Here is a 19,115-nt window from a genome sequence, read left to right as displayed (position 1 = left end):
TTAAGTTTAAATATAACATTTAAATTTCTATTTTTTTTGTTACTTTGTACAAGCTTATTATACACCACATGCTATTAGCTTAAACAAAATTTGAATCTATATAATTTTAACAATAAAATAATTAATTGGACATATATCCCTTTTTTGTTACAGTTAATGAATAATTTTGTTTGATATTATTTTTATTTTGGTTAAATTCAGAATTATTTTTGTTAGTTGTGTGCACACTGTTAGATATGATGGTAGAATTTGATCATTTTTTATGCTTTCCATTTCAAAATAGTGTTTACCAATAAGTTACCAACAAAAAACTATTGTCTTTTTTAAATTATTGTCTTTTTTGTCCTAAAAACATCATTTTTCAGAATATTGTAACAAAATGATAGTTAAAAAGAGAGTCTATTTTAATCTAGCTTTTAAATATGTATGTCGTTTATACCAATAAAAAAACGTCATTTTTGAACATTTTGGACCATTTTCGTTAAGAAATCGTAACAAAATGATAGTTAGAGGGAGGGCCATGCATTTAAAGCATGATAAAGACCTCTGGCTGTTCCATCTTTTCACTGTTGCTTGTGGCTGTTGTAACGAATGGCGATGTGTGGACCACTGATCATGTATGTTACTTTCATCCAGTATATTTTCAGCACTCGAAGAACGAGTTATAACAGCTCTAATGGAAAGCTGACTTTTTTGAAAAAAATTCGCGAAATTTCCGTAAAAAAAAAATTGAAAAAATTTTTATTAAAAAAACGGGAAAAATGTTGTGATAATAATTTGCACAAACGCCCCTCACTGAAAAAATGTATTCAGCGTACAGGTAACAGCAAAACCAAAGTACTTTATAAAAAAGTAGAACAGCACATACTGTTTTACAACTTTAAAAAGCTACTATATATACATCTATAAATAAAATCTAAAAAAAAAATTATTAATTAATATATACAGAATATACCGTACCAAAGTATACAGAATTCACAGTAGAGCAAACCTACCTTGGAGGTCTATTATACGACTGTTGCGACGCATAAGAAGATTGAGCTGGTGTTCCGTTTGTTGCTGGTTCTTCGGGGATCCACGAATTGTCCACTGGGGGCGGTAGAGTGGTCTGTACAGTCTGGAAATGCGGTAAATAAATAAAAAATAATATATATGTGTTAATGTATATGTATATATACATATAGTTAAACTGACTGCGTTTTCTATTATATATGGGTAAGGACCACAAAACCTAGAATTATTTTGAAATTTCCCTTTTTTTGTGTTTGTGGACGTGTGTGTCCTTAATAGCAACTGCTCCAACCCCAAATTCAAAATAATCAGCCATAAAGTTACATACTTAGTAACTCATAAGCGAGCACGAGGTGTATAAAACAGAATATTCGTATTTTTACGACTGTCCATGCCCCGCCGGGCAAAAATTTACAAAATATTTTCTCGTTACCTTCATATTTATGTCTCCCATGACCTTGAGCGCCTCCTTGAGGCTGTGGTACATCTTTAACATCGTGTCGCGTCTCTCTGCTTCCTCGTGTGACTCTTCCATTAAGTCAGTCTAAAATAGAAATAATATATAACCAAAAAATCTCTAAAAAAAAACTAAAAAAAATTTAAACCAAATTTTTTTATGTAAAATTGCAAAAATTTCTGCTTATCCACACACTGCAATGGCTTCAGCAACTCGACTGTGGGCATGGGATTGGCAACCATGGATAAGTCACTTAAGTTCCCACCCACGAGGATATAATTGACCAAACCAACCAAAAGTCATGTCTGCTTATCCAAACAAAANACAGAAAAATAATCACTTCAAAAGTTACATGCATGGTAACCTGTAAGCGGGCCCGAGGTGTATGAAACAGAACACCCGTGTTATAACTACTGTCATTACCCCGCCACGCAAAGATAAGCAAGTTACATTCATTCATTCAGAACCTACCCCATTTCCAGATGAATACAGATGAGCTAATACTTCAGTTGCAATAAATTCCTTTGTCTGCAATGTTGAAAAAAGTATAAAAATCAATTATTTATACACATATATATATATAATGTAAAAAATGTATGAAAAAAACAACAGATTTTACCCTGCTGTTAGGTGTCTATACAAACAAGCAGAGCCAAAGTATAATGCATTCACCACATTAATCAATGAGGTTCCCTAAATATAACAACTATGTGCGATTTAGCAATGTCATCCCAGATTTTATTAAAACTCAAAAATACATTTAAAAAAAATTACCAAAAAATTATTGGAACTTTTAACATTTTTTCTTTAATTCAAAAATTAAAAAATTTAAAAATAAATTTAAAAAATACAAATAATAATAACTACATAATACAGAATTCTTTACCTGTCCTATCATTATATTCATGATAATTTTTGGTACGAGATCTCTTATTGTTTTGCTGACAATTGCCATGTAACTGTCGACTAAATTACGAATAGTTTCGACCTGCCTCTCCAACTGAGGGTCCAGTGAAGCCTCCGAACCTCCAGAGGTTGAATCCTGCTTTATTTAAAGTGTTAGCTTGTTTTAGAGGGTAAACTACAATACTTTTTTTAGTATTTAGTAAAATAAACAAAAACATTTTTTCTACAGAATAAAAAAAAATTACTGTAAAATTAAAAATTTAGTAAAAAATTGTTTATTTTGTTGTAAGTTTTGGTAAGATATGCAGAAAAGCAGAAAATTAACTAATAACAATTAAAAAAATCAATTGTTAGATTTTTTTAGATATTTTACAAAGCAATAATAAAAATACTCACTTTAAATAATTTGGAATTTTATGGGCGAATGAATGAAAAAAAAGAATACATTCATGAATGAATGAATGAAGTATTTATACAGGTTAGGTCCTTTTTTATTAATATTTTATATCGTGAAAATGCATGCAACAAACTAATGATAGTTTACAAGCATAAACAAGTAAAGTAAAATTGTGCAAATGTGAAATTCTATTCACTTTTTCATGCATTTTTTAAAAAATATTGCATTTTAAACTAGTAAAATTTATTTAATAAAAAAATACTAAGAAAAAAAAGACAATTTTTTTTTAGTCAAATTTTTTTTAAATTATTTTTTGGTTCATGAAAAAATTATAAAATGTCTGATTTTTCAGTAATGGGTAAAATAAAGTGTTTAGAAATATAAAATATATTACCCTGGTTCTCTGTTGTGTAGAGGTGAAACATGCAATAGAAAAACACATTACAACAATACAAAACACAAATGAATTAAAATCCTGTAACATTATTATAAAACAGACATTGTGATTTGTAATACTGCGTTAATATAGTAGGGTGGGGGAAAATGGGACAAATTTTAATTTAATTTTCTCGTCCCATTTGGTAGTAAACAAAAGAAAATTCGAAGAATTATCAAACCGTATCCTCACAACTCCCATAGACCGTTGTTAATTGTTAAAAACATAATCAGGATATTTTGATATTATGTGCTAAGGGTGTCCTATCTTCCCCCACAGTACTATATAAAATGTTCTATTTTCTAGTGCTAAATTTTTTGGAAATTTTTTCGATTTTAATTTGTGAGAATTATAGTTCTATTTAGCAAGACAAATCAATTTAAGTTTTGTGATTTGTTAGCTTGTAAAGGAAAAAAGAGAGAATATGCTACTGCAACAAGAAAAAAAAGTTAATTAAAAAAAAACTAAAAAAAAACACCTAAAAACTATAAAGAAATTGTAAAAAAATAACTTAAATTATAAACAGCTTTTTACACTTTTATAAAACTATATTTTTTGGAAACAGATAAATTATATAAAATACATCTAAAATGCATAGCAGAATATTTAGGTAAAAAATACACTATCCAATTGTTAATTTTTTTACAAAAAAAAACATTAAAATCTTATTTCGTGATTTTTAAAGGTGTTGTTTTAATGTATGGAGTGCAGTAACAACAACAACAAACATAACATGCATAAATATAAACCTAGACACTTTTCAAAGCAAAATCTTTAAAAAAATATACCAATGTTTTTTGATACGCTTTTTTTAGGTCTAATAAATAACAGGAAAAAATATGTAAAAAATATTTTAACAAAAAATTTCGATTTCGAAAAAAAACATTAGTATAAAATAGATTGCCCAAAAGCTGTTTTCGATATATATTATGCTAAAAACAGCATTTTTATAATGCATAACACGCAGCAAAAAACACTGATTTTTTGGTCAATTTTAAGACAAATATTACGACCCATAAAATATAGTAGAGTGGGAGAAGATGGGACAGTGGGACACGTTTTCATTCTATTTTCTCGTCCTATTTAATAGTAAAAAAATAACATTTAAAGAGTTATAAAACCGTATCCTCATGGCTTCCATAGATCCCTGTTAATTGTTTAAAACACAATGAGGATATATTATGTGCTAAAGGTGTCCCATCTTCCCCCACCCTACTATATATCTTGTAGAAAAACTTCAAAATGTACAATATTAATTTAGTAACTTACATTTTTCTCAGTGCTACGCTCTGGATAGACACCAGCGCGTAAAAACGACGCTTTCCAACTATCTACTTCTTCTTGTGTTTCAGCAGATAACTCCAATTGTCTGTATATTTCAACGAATGTAGTTTATTTACGGTTTGGGGGGGGGTTATGACAGTCGCTATAACAGGGGTGTTCTAATTCATACACCATGCGTCTGCTTGCGAGATACCATGTATGTAACTTTGTAAGTGAATTTTTTTATTACTTTTTTGTATGTGTTTTGGGCAAGATACTTAACAGCAATTGCTCCAACCCAGTGGTCACTAAAGCATTTATAGCACTCCGCGTTCGAGATAAATAAGCCAACTCTGGCTTAAATCTCAGACCCCTCGGCATGCCTCACTGTAGGACCTCACCCATATGGAACAGGATGCATATACAATATTAAAGTAATGAACCAACTCTGGCCTAAACTCAGATCCCAATAGCGAGCCTCACTGTAGGACCTCACCCACATAGAATAAAAAACTGAACAAATTTTCCCAAAATACAGTTTAAAGTTACCTGTAGTCTTTATATACATTGCGAGACTCAGTACTGAAGAGAGCAAAGCCATATTTGCTGGACATAAATCCTTTTTCTAAATCACGCAAACGAATATTGTCAAGTGAAAGAAGGAATTTCTTGTCTTTTTCCTGCGATAAATAATTGGTAATGTTTAATTGAATGAATGATTGCAACTTGTTTATTCTTGCGTGGTGGGGTAATGATAGTTGTTATAACACGGTGTTCTGTTTCATAGCCCTCATGCCTGTTTAAGAGTTACTATGTATGTTAATTTGCGAGTGATTGCTTTTTTTATAGATTTTTTATGTTCAGAACAAATTAAAAAGACCTTAAGTGACCACTGGGTTGAAGCAATTGCCGTTAGGTGTCTTGCCCAAGGATACATACACCTACAATGGTAGCAGCATCAAGCCTTGAACCTATAACCTTTTACCCAGAGACAGGCGCTCATAGCAACAAAATAAAATCACATAAAAAAAAACTGTTTTCATTTTTCTGCCATAAAAAAAATTCTTGCACACTTAAGCCCAAAGAGCTATGGATTAAGCCCCAGGCAAGCTAGTAAATTACCTCTTCATCTTTATACCATTGAAACTGCTCAGCACTCAGAGTAAACCAGAAATCTCTAGAACCTCCTTTAATAAAACTCAGATTGTGCATTGTGAGCCAGCCTTTTCGAATAACCTAAAAAAAGGTTTTAAAAAAACTATATATTTAAAAAAATGGGGGGGGGAGCATGCAAAAAATAGCAAAAATTGTTTGTTTTTTTACAAAAATATGTAAAAAAATTATCTAAAAAATATATATAATATTAATATAATAACTAAAATTTAAATTTTCAGACAAAAAATTATCAAAACTGTGAATATGCACGAATTTTTCGGACAAAATATGGTTTTAACTTATTTTATTAACTAAAAATCTTGTTTTTGATATAGTTTATTAAAAATTAAAATTTCCAAAGCAAATAAAAAGCGGTTTGCAAATTTCAATTGTATGAAAATATACAAAAATGCTATAGAAATATTGGAATGAATGTAATTTATTTATTCTTGCATGGCGGGGTAACGACAGTCGTTATAACACAGGTGTTCTGTTTCATCAGGAATGTAACTTTTTGTGTGGTTGATAACCAAATATGCGAAAAAAAATGTTAATTTATAATGAAAAAATATGTTATAGGACAAAAATGCCTGCGTAGTTTAGCAATAAATTTTAGGGAAAAAAATATTTTGCTGAAATGAAACCATTTTCTTACCTCTTTACCAAATTTCTTTATAATAAAAGTTAATGTTTTAAAATAGACTTGGATTATATATTTGCCTAACTATATTTAACAGGTTAAATATAATCTACAAAAATATAACAATTATTTTCCAAAAAAACTTAATTTTCTATTTAACATTTAAAAACCTATGAAATGTTGGGGTAATGAGCCAACTCTGGCCTAAATCTCACGTCCCATGGCATATCTTGCTGTAGGACCTCACCCATATAGAATAGAATGTGCATATACAATGTTGGGGTAATGAGCCAACTCTGGCATAAATCTCAGGTCCCATGGCATATCTTGCTGTAGGACCTCACCCATATAGAATATACCAATATTATAACAACTTTAACATACACACCTGGTTTCCAACAGATTTTTTCTTTGCTCCACGATCCACGCCTTTTTGTGACGCACTGTAGTTACATAGAAATGTTACATAAAAAATCGTAATCATAATTTTCATGCAGCGTGAAAAATTATAAAAAAAAAAATAAATGTAAAATTAAAAGAAAAGTAATTTGATGTATTTAAGAATGACAGATGATAAAATTGTGTAGGATATAGGCGCCAAACCTGGGGTAGCAGGGTGGGCAGGCCAACCCTGAATTTTCTACACTGCTTTAATCAGTAAACATTACAACCAATAAGTTAGATTTGTTTCATAGGAATGTGTGTCTAACTATCCCTGCCTCCACTGTGTTTTTAAGAGTTTGGCGCCTATTTATGTAGCAGAATAATGCTACTAAACTTTTAGTTTCACTTTTGCTACACATACTTATGTATAGTAGGGTGGGGAAAACTGGGCACCTTTAGCTCGGGCACCTTTAGCTCATAATATCCAAATATCCTGATCGTGTTTCAAACAATTAACAATAGTCTATGGGAGTCGTGAGGATACGGTTTTAAAATTCTTTGAATGTTCTTTGTTTACTATTAAACAAGACAAGGAAATAGAAAAAGTGTGTCCCATCTTCCCCTACCCTACTAAAAACACCACAAAAATTAAATTTGGATTATTTTCAAATAAAACATGGTTTTCTAGTTCACATTTAAACTGTCAGTTTTTTCATGACTTTTATATTATTTATGTGATGTCAACTCATATCATGCCAAATTAACTTGAGTTTTGATTCATGTTTCGTTAAATTACTACCAAATGCAGTGCCCCCAATAATTGTTGACAATTTTTATTCGTTTTTGATAAAATATATATTTATTTTATTTTTTCACTAATTTAGAAAGTTTTTTTTTTTTAATTAAAAATTAGAAATCATCTTTTGGAAAAAAATAATTAAACATTACGATTTTTTGAAATATTTTAAAGTAAATTGAAAGTATATTAAAAAAATCAAACACTTTAAAAAATTTGCTCACAATTTTGGAAAACAAGTTAAGAAAAATTGGGGATGTTTTAAAAAACGGGGAACACTGCTGCTTATTGAATGGCATCACTGCATCATGCTGGGAATTAGTTTTCACTTAAAACTGTTTTTTTTTCAAATCATGCGAAATTTTACTTTGCGAATCCAATAAAGTCTTCGTGGTTGGTATTTATGTAGGAAATTTCACAGTTTATGAGAAATTTAACCTACAATAAAAAATATGACATAAAAAACACAGAACAACAACAAAATAAAAGGAAAAAATGGATTTAACAAATTTTCAAATAAATTTTGATAAATTTTTTTGACAAATTTTTTGAACAGGTTTTTTTGAAAAGTAAAAAAATTAACAAAATTTTATTTTTTTAATATTTTTTGACGCCAAAATATTGTATAATTTATTGGAAAACTGATTAAATCCATTTATTTCCTTCAACAATCCATATTAACACCTGTTTTAGTAAAACACCCATGAAATTTACTAAGTTTTCAAAAAATTTCACCATGCCAATAAGCAATTGCAGCATTTTTTCATTACTGCGGCAAAAAAAAACTTTATTTTATCTCGTTTTTGGGTTAAAAATGCATGTTTCATACTTGTGCATTCTTAATACGGTCCATACTAGTTATATTGATACGCAAATTTCATTTTCATGCAGTGCGTTAATAAACCAGTTTTTAATATGGGTTGTTTTGTACAGGCGCCAAACTTGGGGTGGCAGGGTGTGCACGCCACCCCTGAAAATTCAAAAGTTTGGCGCCTATGTTTAGTATAAAGTAGACTTACTTAGCAAACCCTATGAAGTCATCGTGGTTTGTATTTATATATGACAATTCGAAATCAATGAGCATTGCTACCTGTTAGTGGAAAGTAATCACTTTTATACACACCACACAGCATTAAATTGCTGCCTTTTTCACTCATTCTCTCATTTTTACACAAAGAAGAGAAATTGGAAAAAAAACACCTTTTTTCAAGCATTCTCTTATTTAAACCTCAAGTTAGAGAAATTAAAAAAAGAAAAAAAACAGTATTTTTCACACATTCTCTCATTTATTCCTCAAAGAAAAAAATAGAAAAAGGGCAAAAACACCATTCCACAACCTTTTTCCTTCCACTCTCTCATTTTATTAAGTGAGAGAACTTAGAAAAAGGGAAAAACACCAGTCATATCAATACAGGGCCCTTCAACATTAAAAAAACACATTTTTTTGCAGTAAAATCAAAATTAACCCCAAAAAACTTTTAAAATTAGTCAAAAATTCTTTGAAACCTGTTCTTTTGTCATAGCTTCTTTTTCACGAACGTTCGTACTAACCACGCGGTCAGTTTCTTCTCGTAACATGGGGTATCTACCCATCTGATATAAATTAACATTATTAAATAAAATGATTATTTAATAATTAACAATATTTATTCAATTATTGGATTTTTCATTTTTTTTCATTTTTTATTTTTTTATTTATTACACTTTTAAATTTTTATGTTATAGTGTTAATTTTATAAATTAACTTTATTTATTCCATAAAAACAAAACAATTAAATACTATTTCATAAATTGACATTGAAGATTACATAAAAAAAACAATAAAATTATTTATAAATTACCATTACTTCTTACATAAAAACGTAACAATTAAATTATGTCTCATAAATTATCTTATTTTCGTACAGTAAAGTTTCGTAACTTAATGTTTCTCTTTTCATAAATTAGTGTTTTTTTTTATTTATAGTAAAATATGGGGTGGCATTAAACTCATTCAAGGTTTTAAACTTAATTTGAATATTGCTTAATTTCTCACCTTGTCGCTACATTTGCGTAAAACGTTCATTAATTCAGTCGATACTAATTCAACACATTTTAGTGCAGGGTCCTAAAAATAAACATATTTTAATACACTTGTAAAGACAATTTGTTTACGCCTAAAAAGTCAGAAGCACAAATGTAGTCCAATTTAAACATTACCCTAACATTCTATATGGGTAAGGTCCTACAGCAAGACACGCCATGGGACCTGAGATTAATACCAGAGTTGGCTCATTACTCCAACATTGTATATGCACATTCTATTATATATGGGTGAGGTCCTACAGCAAGGCACGCCATGGAACCTGAGATTTAGACCAGAGTTGGCTCATTACCCCAACATTGTGTATGCACATTCTATTCTATATGGGTGAGGTCCTACAGCAAGATACGCCATGGGACCTGAGATTTATACCAGAGTTGGCCTATTACCCCAACATTGTATACGCACATTCTATTCTAAATGGGTGAGGTCTTACAGCAAGATATGCCATGGAACCTGAGATTTAGACCAGAGTTGGCCCATTACCCCAACTCCAAAAAAATACCTTTAATTTTGCGATTTGACTTTTCACAATTTCTTCAAACGCAGTGTCTGGTGTAAATAATCCAGTTCGAATAGCGTGAATGTTTTGGATAACGACAGAAATTTCTTTTCGTAAAGTTTGCTCATCGAACTCCATCTATAAGAAGTTTTTGTGATACAGGCGTTTATATAAGTTAAGTTGTATGTGACCGACACTTCAGTATTTTTAACAGTTAGTTTTACAAAGTGTCAACAAAACAATAACCTAGAATTGGTTGCACCATTTTTTTACAGGTGTTTATATCAGTTAAGTTGTATTTGACCGACACTTCGGTATTTTAAACAGTTAGTTTTACAAAGAGTCAACAAAACAACAATTTTACATTAGTTACTCAAACATGGTCTTTAAATTTTTTTTAATTTCAGGTATTTTTGACAGATTTTTTTTACAAAGTGTCAACAAAACAACAACTTTAAATTAAATATACAACTTTTCCCCATTATATAAGTTAAGTTGACTCACACAAGGAACTAACTAAACCACATAACATGAATGGTGGGAAAAAGGAAGTGTCTTTCATTGTTTACAATGCTGTAATGCAAATTCTAAGCTACATAACACAACATACATTAGCATTGTATAGTAGGGTGGGGGGAGATGGGACACCTTTTCATTCCATTTTCTCGTCCCATTTGGTAGTAAACAAAGAACATTTAATGAATTATAAAATCGTATCCTTGGGACTTCCATAGACTAATTGTTTAAAACACGAGTATGATATTTAGATATTATGTGCTAAAGGTGTCCCATCTTCGGTGTCCCATCTTTTAAATATAACAGCTTAAAAAAGCCACTGTCTTTTAGCATTTAAATCTCCATTTTCGCCACGAGCTTCCGTAAATTTCTAGGGTCACTCTCACCTTTACAAGCTCATAAGGGAATCTTTCATGGAATATCCGGTTAATTTTCGCGCCCCCAGATAGCTCTAATGTGTCTATAGAAGCCCCTGTACCCTCAATTAACTGCTCAAATGAGTTGTTAAATCCTTGGATCATTCTGGAAAGAAAAAAAACAAACAATTTTTAGGAAATTTAGGGGCATTTTTTGATATAAAAAATGCAGAAAACAATTTACAAAGAAGTATCAGATTTTCCAACAAGACTGCTGTTTTTTTGCTGCTGTTGCATGGTTTAAGTACAATTTATTTAATTTTGCATGTAGCAAAGTAAACAAAATGTCATACAGTATTTATACAGTATTAAGTATAATATATATATATATATATAGTAGGGTGGGAGAAGATGGGACAACTTTGGCACATAATATCAAAATATCCTGATTGTGTTTTTAACAAGTAACAACAGTCTATGGGAGTTGTGAGGATATGGTTTTATAATTCTTTGAATGTTCTTTGCTTACTACCAAATGGGACAAGAAAATAGAATGAAAAGTGTCCCATCTACCACTTCCCTACTATATAATACTTGGTAAAAATGGGCTACAGTATCAAAACGTAAACCTACTGTAACATAGCCTTAGTTTTCCTGGATGGATCATCAGGTTTGAAGTTTTTAAATTCTTCGACTTCCTTTTCCATATCCATCATCTGTTTCTGGAGTTTGTTCCTTAAGGCTGGCAACGTTTCTTTGATGTGGTTTGTAAGTTGCTGAATATGGAATAAAAAGTGAATTTTTATCTCTGCCTATTCCTGCATGGTGGGGCAATGACAGCCGTTATAACACGGGTGTTCTGTTTCATACACCATGTGCCCGCTTACAAGTTATCCTATTTACAAATCTGTAGGCATTTTTTTTAGTTTTTTTAATGTTTTTTTTTTTAATTGGAGCAATTGTCGTTAAATGTCTTGTCCAAGGTCACAAGCTTCCAAAATGGTAGCAGCGACGAGCCTTGAACCTGTAACCAATAATCTAGCATGCTAAAGGCTGTGCCAAAACAACATAGAAAATATGTAAAACATTTGATTCAAATCGTTTTTTTAGGGTAAATGCTCACTATAACGAATAAATAAAGGCAATTTTTGTGCATACCTGATTCAGTATTTTCTGCAAATACGGTGTCCCCAATTTATCAGCCATGTGTCTGTATGCAGGGTGGCTTAAAAAGAAGCGTCTTTCAGCAGACAACGCAGCTTTAATGTCTTTGTTGCCGTCAATGTCTTTTTGGCTTCTGTTCACAACTCCTACGTAACCTGTTAAACATATATTTGTTATTTTTTTTAACATACAAATATAGTATATATATTTGTTGAACACATATTTTTGTTATTATAGTTATTATAACACTGGTGTTTTGTTACGTAAACCTCATGTCAGCTTACGAGCTGCCATGTATGCAACTTTTATTAAATGAATGTAACTTATGTAGTTTCGCATGATGGGATAATGACAGTCATTATAACACGGATCTTCTGTTTCATACACCTCGTGCCCGCTTATGAGTTATCACATATGTAACTTTGTGGTGATTATATTTTCAAATTTTAAAAAACTTTTATAATGTATGTCTGACAATTAAGACAACCCATTAGTGACCACTGGGTTAAAGCAATTGCTGTTAAATGTCTCTAATTAACACATACGCCCACAATGGTAAGCTCAAACCAGTAACCTCTGTACCACACATTTAAAAGAAAACATTAAAATGCAATGCACAAACCAACCATTATAACATAGTAGTGGCGATGTCTGCATTATTCACAGAATATAACAGGATACATTATAGCCATTCTACATACAATGTACGATTCATAATTGTAATTTTAAGCATAACCTTTTATTCACTGCAGTAATTCTATGCAAAATACACTTCAAAGACATAAATTTCAAGATGTTTATATTTAAAGTAGTGTTTACCCTGCTGTTAGGTGTCTATACAAACAAGCAGAGCCAAAGTATATTGCATTCACCACATTAAACAATGAGGTTCCCTATGTTTAACAACTATAAGTAAAATTAGTACCAAATCCTAACTGTTATACCCATATACCCATTTTTTTTACATTTTACTAAAAAAAATCAAGTACCAAAAAATTGCACCATTAAAAAGGATTTTGCAGTACTAGTATATAATATTTATTACTACATAAAATAATGATATAACATTAGCTTATACAGAAGTCTATATACACCAAAACGTGGGTTTAAATGTGGTTTTGGTCCAATTCACATGAGAAAACAGAGCTTTTTATGCTTCATAAGTTCTCCATGACCTAGGTGTGCCCATACACAATAAAATAGAAGTTCAGATTTAAAGTTTTCATCCTAAAAATATGTGTGGCCATAAAGAAGACATTTTATTGTGTTCTATATGGGTGAGGTCCTACAGTGGCGTGCCATGGGACCTGAGATTTAGACCAGGATTGGCCCATTACCCCAACATTGTATTTGCACATTCTATTCTATATGGGTGAGGTCCTACAGTGAGCCATGCCATGGGACCTGGGATTTAGGCCAGAGTTGGCCAATTACCCCAGCATTTTTATATGCACGTTGTATTCTATATGGGTGAGGTCCTACAGTGAGTCATGTCATGGGACCTGGGATTTAGGCCAGAGTTGGCCCATTACCCCAACATTGTATGCGCGCATTCTATTCTATATGGGTGAGGTCCTACAGTGAGCCATGCCATGGTACCTGGGATTTAGGCCAGAGTTGGCCCATTACCCCAGCATTTTTTATATGCACGTTGTATTCTATATGGGTGAGGTCCTACAGTAAGGCACGACATGGGGCCTGTGATTTAGGCCAGAGTTGGCCCATTACTCTGACACCAAAAATTTGCATGACACAGTTTAGTGGTCATACAGTTATCAATAATTTGTTTTATACATTTATAAAAAATACTCAATTTTGACTAAAAATATAACCCAAAACCAGAAATTTACTACACTGCACTAATCAGTAAACATTGCAACCAATAAGTTAGATTCACTTATAAAAAAATATGTGTATAATCTTTGCCTCTTCTGTATTTTAAAAAATTGACACACAAAATTTAACATATAATATATCTATATAAAAAAATCCGCCAAAAAAACAGTTTCGAATACTGGTTTAGAATGTAACTCACCCCTTCTTAAAGGCAGGTGTTTGTTCTCTAATATATGTTTGGCATCTGTGCCCTCGTCCATTAAATCGAGTTTGGTTATAACCCCAATAGTGCGAATACCTGGATAAAATTATTGACAAAATTTAACACAAAACAAATATGTGTATAGTAGGGTGGGGGAAGATGGGGCACCTTTTTATTTTATTTTCTCGTCCCATATGGTAGTAAACAAAGAACATTAGAAAGAATTGTAAAACCGTATCCTCACGACTCCCATAGACCATTGTTAATTGTTTAAAACACGATCAGGATATTTGGATATTATGTGCTAAAGGTGCCCCGTCTTTTGGTACCACTACACCCAGGGTGCTACAACCCATTGGCATTAGTGACCACTGGGTTGGAGCAACGCCCAATAAGTGTCTTGCAAAATATAAATATCAAGCAATTTTTACCTTGCGGGTCAAATTCTTTTGCGATTTTTAGTGCGTCTGAATTTGCGAGATCAGAATTTGCTGGCGATACAGCGAGAATAAGGCAATTGTCCTTTACTACGAACTGCATAATCATATCACGGATCTGCTGCTCAATATCTGCAGGCTGATCCCCAACAGGGACTTTTGTCATACCAGGTAAATCCACAAGTGTCAGATTCAAAACTGAAATAAATCAAAAACATTAGTTTTTTTATTTAATTTTTTAAATGTTAAATGCTATTATGTCAGTTTTAGTTGACAGGTCAAACAATCGCAATTATAATGCAAAAAAAAAATATATATATATATTTATAATATATTAAATATATAATAAAAAGAATTCTGAACTGTGAAATAATAGCTGTGTAAAACTGCTACTATGTCGCAATTAATTGAAAGGTCAAACAAAACTGCAAAACCTTTAAAAACAAGCTATGTGTAAAAACTTTTTGAGTAAAACTATCAGTAAGAAGTGTTAAAAAAGTTAAAAAAAGTAAAAAGAACGCTTTTATTTGCTACTTTTTTTCAAGTAGAATTAAAAAAACAGAAAAGGGGAGTAAAAAAAACAAAAAAAAAGAAGTAAAAACAAAAAAGGAGTAAAAAAAACATAGTAAAAACACAACAATACATACCATGTGGAGAATGCACTCGTAGATTAATAGGTATGGCGCTGATGCCTTTGTTTGATCCGGTCATTCTGTCCGTCTCTTCCTCAATTTCTTTTCTTATTTCGTTAAAATCGGTGAATTTTTTCCCCTTGCAGTGCAAAAATTCACCCCATTCTATAAAAATAGAAGAAACATGAATTGTAAAATACAGAACAATATAAGTTATGAAAAAAACAGAACAATTTAAACTAAAAAATCGGGCCGATTTATTTTATGAAAAAATTTAAAAACAATTTTTTTTAATGGAAAGATTTAAATGGTAAAAACAATTTTTATATTGTGGGAAAAATAGCAAATTTGAGTTATTTTGTATGCATAAAATATGCATAAACACATGTGAAGAGTGGTACAACCAATTCAAGGTTGTTGTTTTGTTGACACTTTGTAAAACTAGCTGTCAAAAATACTGAAGTGTCGGTCAAATACAACTTAATTTATATAAACACCTGTGAAAAGTGGTGCAACCAATTCAAGGTTATTGTTTTGTTGACACTTTGTAAAACTAGCTGTCAAAAATACTGAAGTGTCGGTCAAATACAACTTAACTTATATAAACACCCATGAAAAGTGGTGCAACCAATTCAAGGTTATTGTTTTGTTGACACTTAGTAAAACTAACTGTCAAAAATACTGAAGTGTCGGTCAAATACAACTTAACTTATATAAACACCTGTGAAAAGTGGTGCAACCAATTTAACGTTATTGTTTTGTTGACACTTTGTAAAACTAGCTGTCAAAAATACTGAAGTGTCGGTCAAATACAACTTAATTTATATAAACACCTGTGAAAAGTGGTGCAACCAATTTAAGGTTATTATGCTTTCGACTTTTCAGAAACTTTAAAAATTAAAATTAAATTTGTGTAAGCAATTCAAATGTATTCTAAAATACACACATTACAGTTTTTCTAAAGAATTTGACATACATATAAGTTAAAAACATCACATTACAGGAAGTATGAGTAGACAATATGATTCACATAACAGAAGTGACAGCTTTAATGTGATAAATATGTTATGTTTTACCCTAGCACCCTACGCACTGTACTAAAAAAATGAAAAAATTATAAAGAAATTTATATTTCTCGAAAAATATTACATAGTAGGTTGGGGTATAATGGTCCATGTTTTGTTTGGGGCAAAATGATCCTGTTTTCGTTTGGGGTAAAATAAGCCATGTTTTGATTTGAGGTAAGACGGTCCATATTTCCATTTGGGGTAAAATGGTCCATGTTTTCATTCTCTTAGAGTTTTAAAATTATCTTAAATAAACCAGTGCACAGCGCACACATAAAACTACATGCCAATAAAACAATAATTTTAACAGCTGCACCAATTTTATTGCTATAATTAAATAACTTTCATTTTACCACTATAACTATATCCTTTAGTAGCCCAAAGCTCATTAAAATAGTTGCACTACTTTTGTGCCTAAGTTTTATTGTACTGTACATATAGGTAAATAAATACATAATTTGGCGCCTAACATGGGTATGCGGGGTATGCATGCATGCCCCGGAATAAGTTATGAGTCTTTGTGAAAAAATTCGATAACATAAAATAGGTAACAAAGTTTTTATAATAAATTTGGGTTTATATGTATACATATTTAAAAAAGAGTAAAAATTGTTTTAAAAAATCTGGGTATATATACATACATATTTAAATAAAAGATAAAATTTATTTTAACAAATCTTGTATGGGCTATACATAAAAAAGATACAAAAAAACATAACAAAAAGGCAATTTACATAAATTAACATAAAATATGGCGTAAAAACATCCTGTTTTTTCAGAAAATAGGTGCCTATGAGCAGAATGTACATTGTAAATAAGTGACATCACATTTATTTGCTCTGCTTCATAATGTTGTAATTACTATCAAGTTAAATATTAACAAATGCAAAATTAGCAGAAGTATATGTGTCCAGCGAGTGGATTGCATGTATGGACTTGAATTCATAACATTTAGTTTCATTTTAAGTTTGAAATACAAATTACAATATATTTTGTGCATTTCTATTCTATATGGGTAAGGTCCTACAGTGTGGTACCCCACAGGACTTAAGATTTAAGCCAGAGTTGTCCATTACAACCCATTAGTGACCACTGGGTTGGAGCAATGTCCGTTAAATGTCTTGCCCAAGGACACATACGCCAATTTTACTAAAGATTTAATTGATATACAAAAACAGTGACGCAGCCAGAAAAAACTTTTAATTATTTTTTCAATGGATGTAACTTAGTATAAAGAGATATGAATATCAGCTTGAATAGGCAATAGTTTGTGTTTAAATTTTACCTCCATTTTTCGCTGTGATCAGTTGCAACACTAAGGGACGCCGTGTAACAATGCCGGAACCTCTCGGCAAAAAATCTCTGAAAAAAATAAAAAAACTTTAAAAAAAAAAAAAAAAAGTTGTGGAAATTTTCCTTTTTTAAAAGTAACATTTTAGTTTGAATATGCAGTACTATATTTGGCTTTCAGAAATACCCACGCAAAATTTAGTGAAATTACTCATATTAACTGCAGCTTAATTTTGATAAGAGAGATTAAACATGACTGCAAATCAAGTGTTTTTGGGTGTTAGTCAATACTTGTACTTGTTTTGCTATTGCGTGTACATAACTGCATTGCATTCGCTTAAATTAAAATGTTAAAATAAGCACAATATAGTGGGGTTGGGAAAGATGGGACATCTTTTCATTGTATTTTTTCATCACTTTTAATAATAAAACAAGAACATTCAAAAAATTTTTAAACAGTTTTCTCACTACTCCCATAGACCATTGTTAATTGTTTAAAACACGATCAGGATATTTGAATATTATTTGCTAAAAGTGTCCCTTCTTCCCCTACCCTACTATACTAAGACATAAATGACACAAAATTTTAGAATCAATAGTTAATTTCAGTGAAACAGAACTAGACTAATCATAGAGCTACAACAACTGGGAATTCAAATCAATAAAACAGACTTTTACAAATTGTAAATTGTATCTGGCTAATTAGATTGCAAATAAGTTAATTTAGGTCAGAACTAGAAGTAGAAAAACTAGGTCTGCCTAACAGAAAGTTTAAAAAAATGACCCCTACTTTTAAAACAATGGTGTCACCAAAACATGTTTTAGCACCCCAGTTTTTATGCCCAAAACAGATATTACCTTGCTGTTAGGTGTCTATACAAACAGAGCCAAAGTATATTGCATTCACCACATTAATCAATGAGATTTTCTTTGTTTAACAACAATAAGTGTAACTTTTAACAAAGTCACTCCAGATTTTGTTAAAAAAGCCAAAAAAAACTCCTACAGTACATATTTACATAATAAGCTAATGTAATACCAACACAATATTACTACATACTTTCCAACAAAGTTTTCCAATACACTACTTTTTCCAGCACTCTGACCGCCTACAACAGCAATTTGTGGAAGGTCTATATTCAGTGTGGATCCTGTAATAAAAATATATAAATAAATACTGTGGGGCAAGACGGGGCACCTTTAGCACATAATATACAAATATCCTGATTGTGTTTTAAACAATTAACAACGGTCTATGGGGGTTGTGAGGATACGGTTTTATATTTCTTTGAATGTTATTTGTTGTGGTATTATGTCTTGCAAATAGGCACCAGGTGCATGAAACAGAACGTTGGTGTTATAATGATTTTCATTCTTGATTCAAGATAAATAAGTTACATTCATTCCCTTCAGATATTCTTAATTTCTCAAAAAAAAATCTGCAAAAAAAACTAAAAAAAATTTAACTTAACAAAATATTAAAACTTAAATTTTTTAAAAAACTTTTTAATCTTGTATTTACCTGTATGGGCGAATGCATCTTGCAATTTATTCACCAACGGAATAAGTTGTTCCATTCCTTGAT

At 31.0% G+C, this 19,115-nt stretch overlaps 1 protein-coding gene and 1 long non-coding RNA gene across 20 annotated transcripts in view; one reads left to right on the top strand and one right to left on the bottom strand.

The window, feature by feature from the left end:
• The window catches only part of LOC113474826, an 8,414-nt gene extending 6,516 nt beyond the window's left edge, over positions 1–1,898 (top strand). Inside the window, exon 2 of the long non-coding RNA XR_003396522.1 lies at positions 1,850–1,898. This is a non-coding gene — a long non-coding RNA (uncharacterized LOC113474826). The remainder of the gene's footprint in view (positions 1–1,849) is intronic.
• The window catches only part of LOC100184166 (dynamin-1), a 21,784-nt gene that overhangs the window by 1,914 nt on the left and 755 nt on the right, over positions 1–19,115 (bottom strand). For 3 of the 19 annotated variants that reach the window (XM_026837360.1, XM_026837359.1, XM_026837361.1), the window contains exons 2-23: positions 18,591–18,681; positions 17,526–17,602; positions 15,189–15,338; positions 14,536–14,739; positions 14,102–14,200; positions 12,061–12,221; positions 11,536–11,678; positions 10,933–11,068; positions 10,034–10,168; positions 9,481–9,552; positions 8,952–9,038; positions 8,465–8,535; positions 6,654–6,708; positions 6,281–6,295; positions 5,593–5,706; positions 5,020–5,150; positions 4,477–4,576; positions 3,166–3,174; positions 2,355–2,513; positions 1,940–1,996; positions 1,445–1,555; positions 996–1,117 (exon numbers count right to left, since the gene is read on the bottom strand). In XM_026837360.1, coding sequence (XP_026693161.1) covers positions 996–1,117; positions 1,445–1,555; positions 1,940–1,996; positions 2,355–2,513; positions 3,166–3,174; positions 4,477–4,576; positions 5,020–5,150; positions 5,593–5,706; positions 6,281–6,295; positions 6,654–6,708; positions 8,465–8,535; positions 8,952–9,038; positions 9,481–9,552; positions 10,034–10,168; positions 10,933–11,068; positions 11,536–11,678; positions 12,061–12,221; positions 14,102–14,200; positions 14,536–14,739; positions 15,189–15,338; positions 17,526–17,602; positions 18,591–18,681 — 2,299 coding nt within the window. Of the gene's footprint in view, positions 1–544; positions 674–995; positions 1,118–1,444; positions 1,556–1,939; positions 1,997–2,354; positions 2,514–3,165; positions 3,175–4,476; positions 4,577–5,019; positions 5,151–5,592; positions 5,707–6,280; positions 6,296–6,653; positions 6,709–7,812; positions 7,884–8,464; positions 8,536–8,951; positions 9,039–9,480; positions 9,553–10,033; positions 10,169–10,932; positions 11,069–11,535; positions 11,679–12,060; positions 12,222–14,101; positions 14,201–14,535; positions 14,740–15,188; positions 15,339–17,525; positions 17,603–18,590; positions 18,682–19,052; positions 19,110–19,115 lie in introns of those variants that run through there. The other 16 variants (XM_026837352.1, XM_026837357.1, XM_026837353.1 and 13 more) reach the window with 15 other exon arrangements.

The sequence above is a fragment of the Ciona intestinalis genome, chromosome 13, assembly GCF_000224145.3.
Source record: "Ciona intestinalis chromosome 13, KH, whole genome shotgun sequence".
Lineage (NCBI taxonomy): Eukaryota > Metazoa > Chordata > Ascidiacea > Phlebobranchia > Cionidae > Ciona > Ciona intestinalis.
Note: the sequence above shows the minus strand (reverse complement) of the source record. Positions and strands in the feature narration are given on the sequence as shown.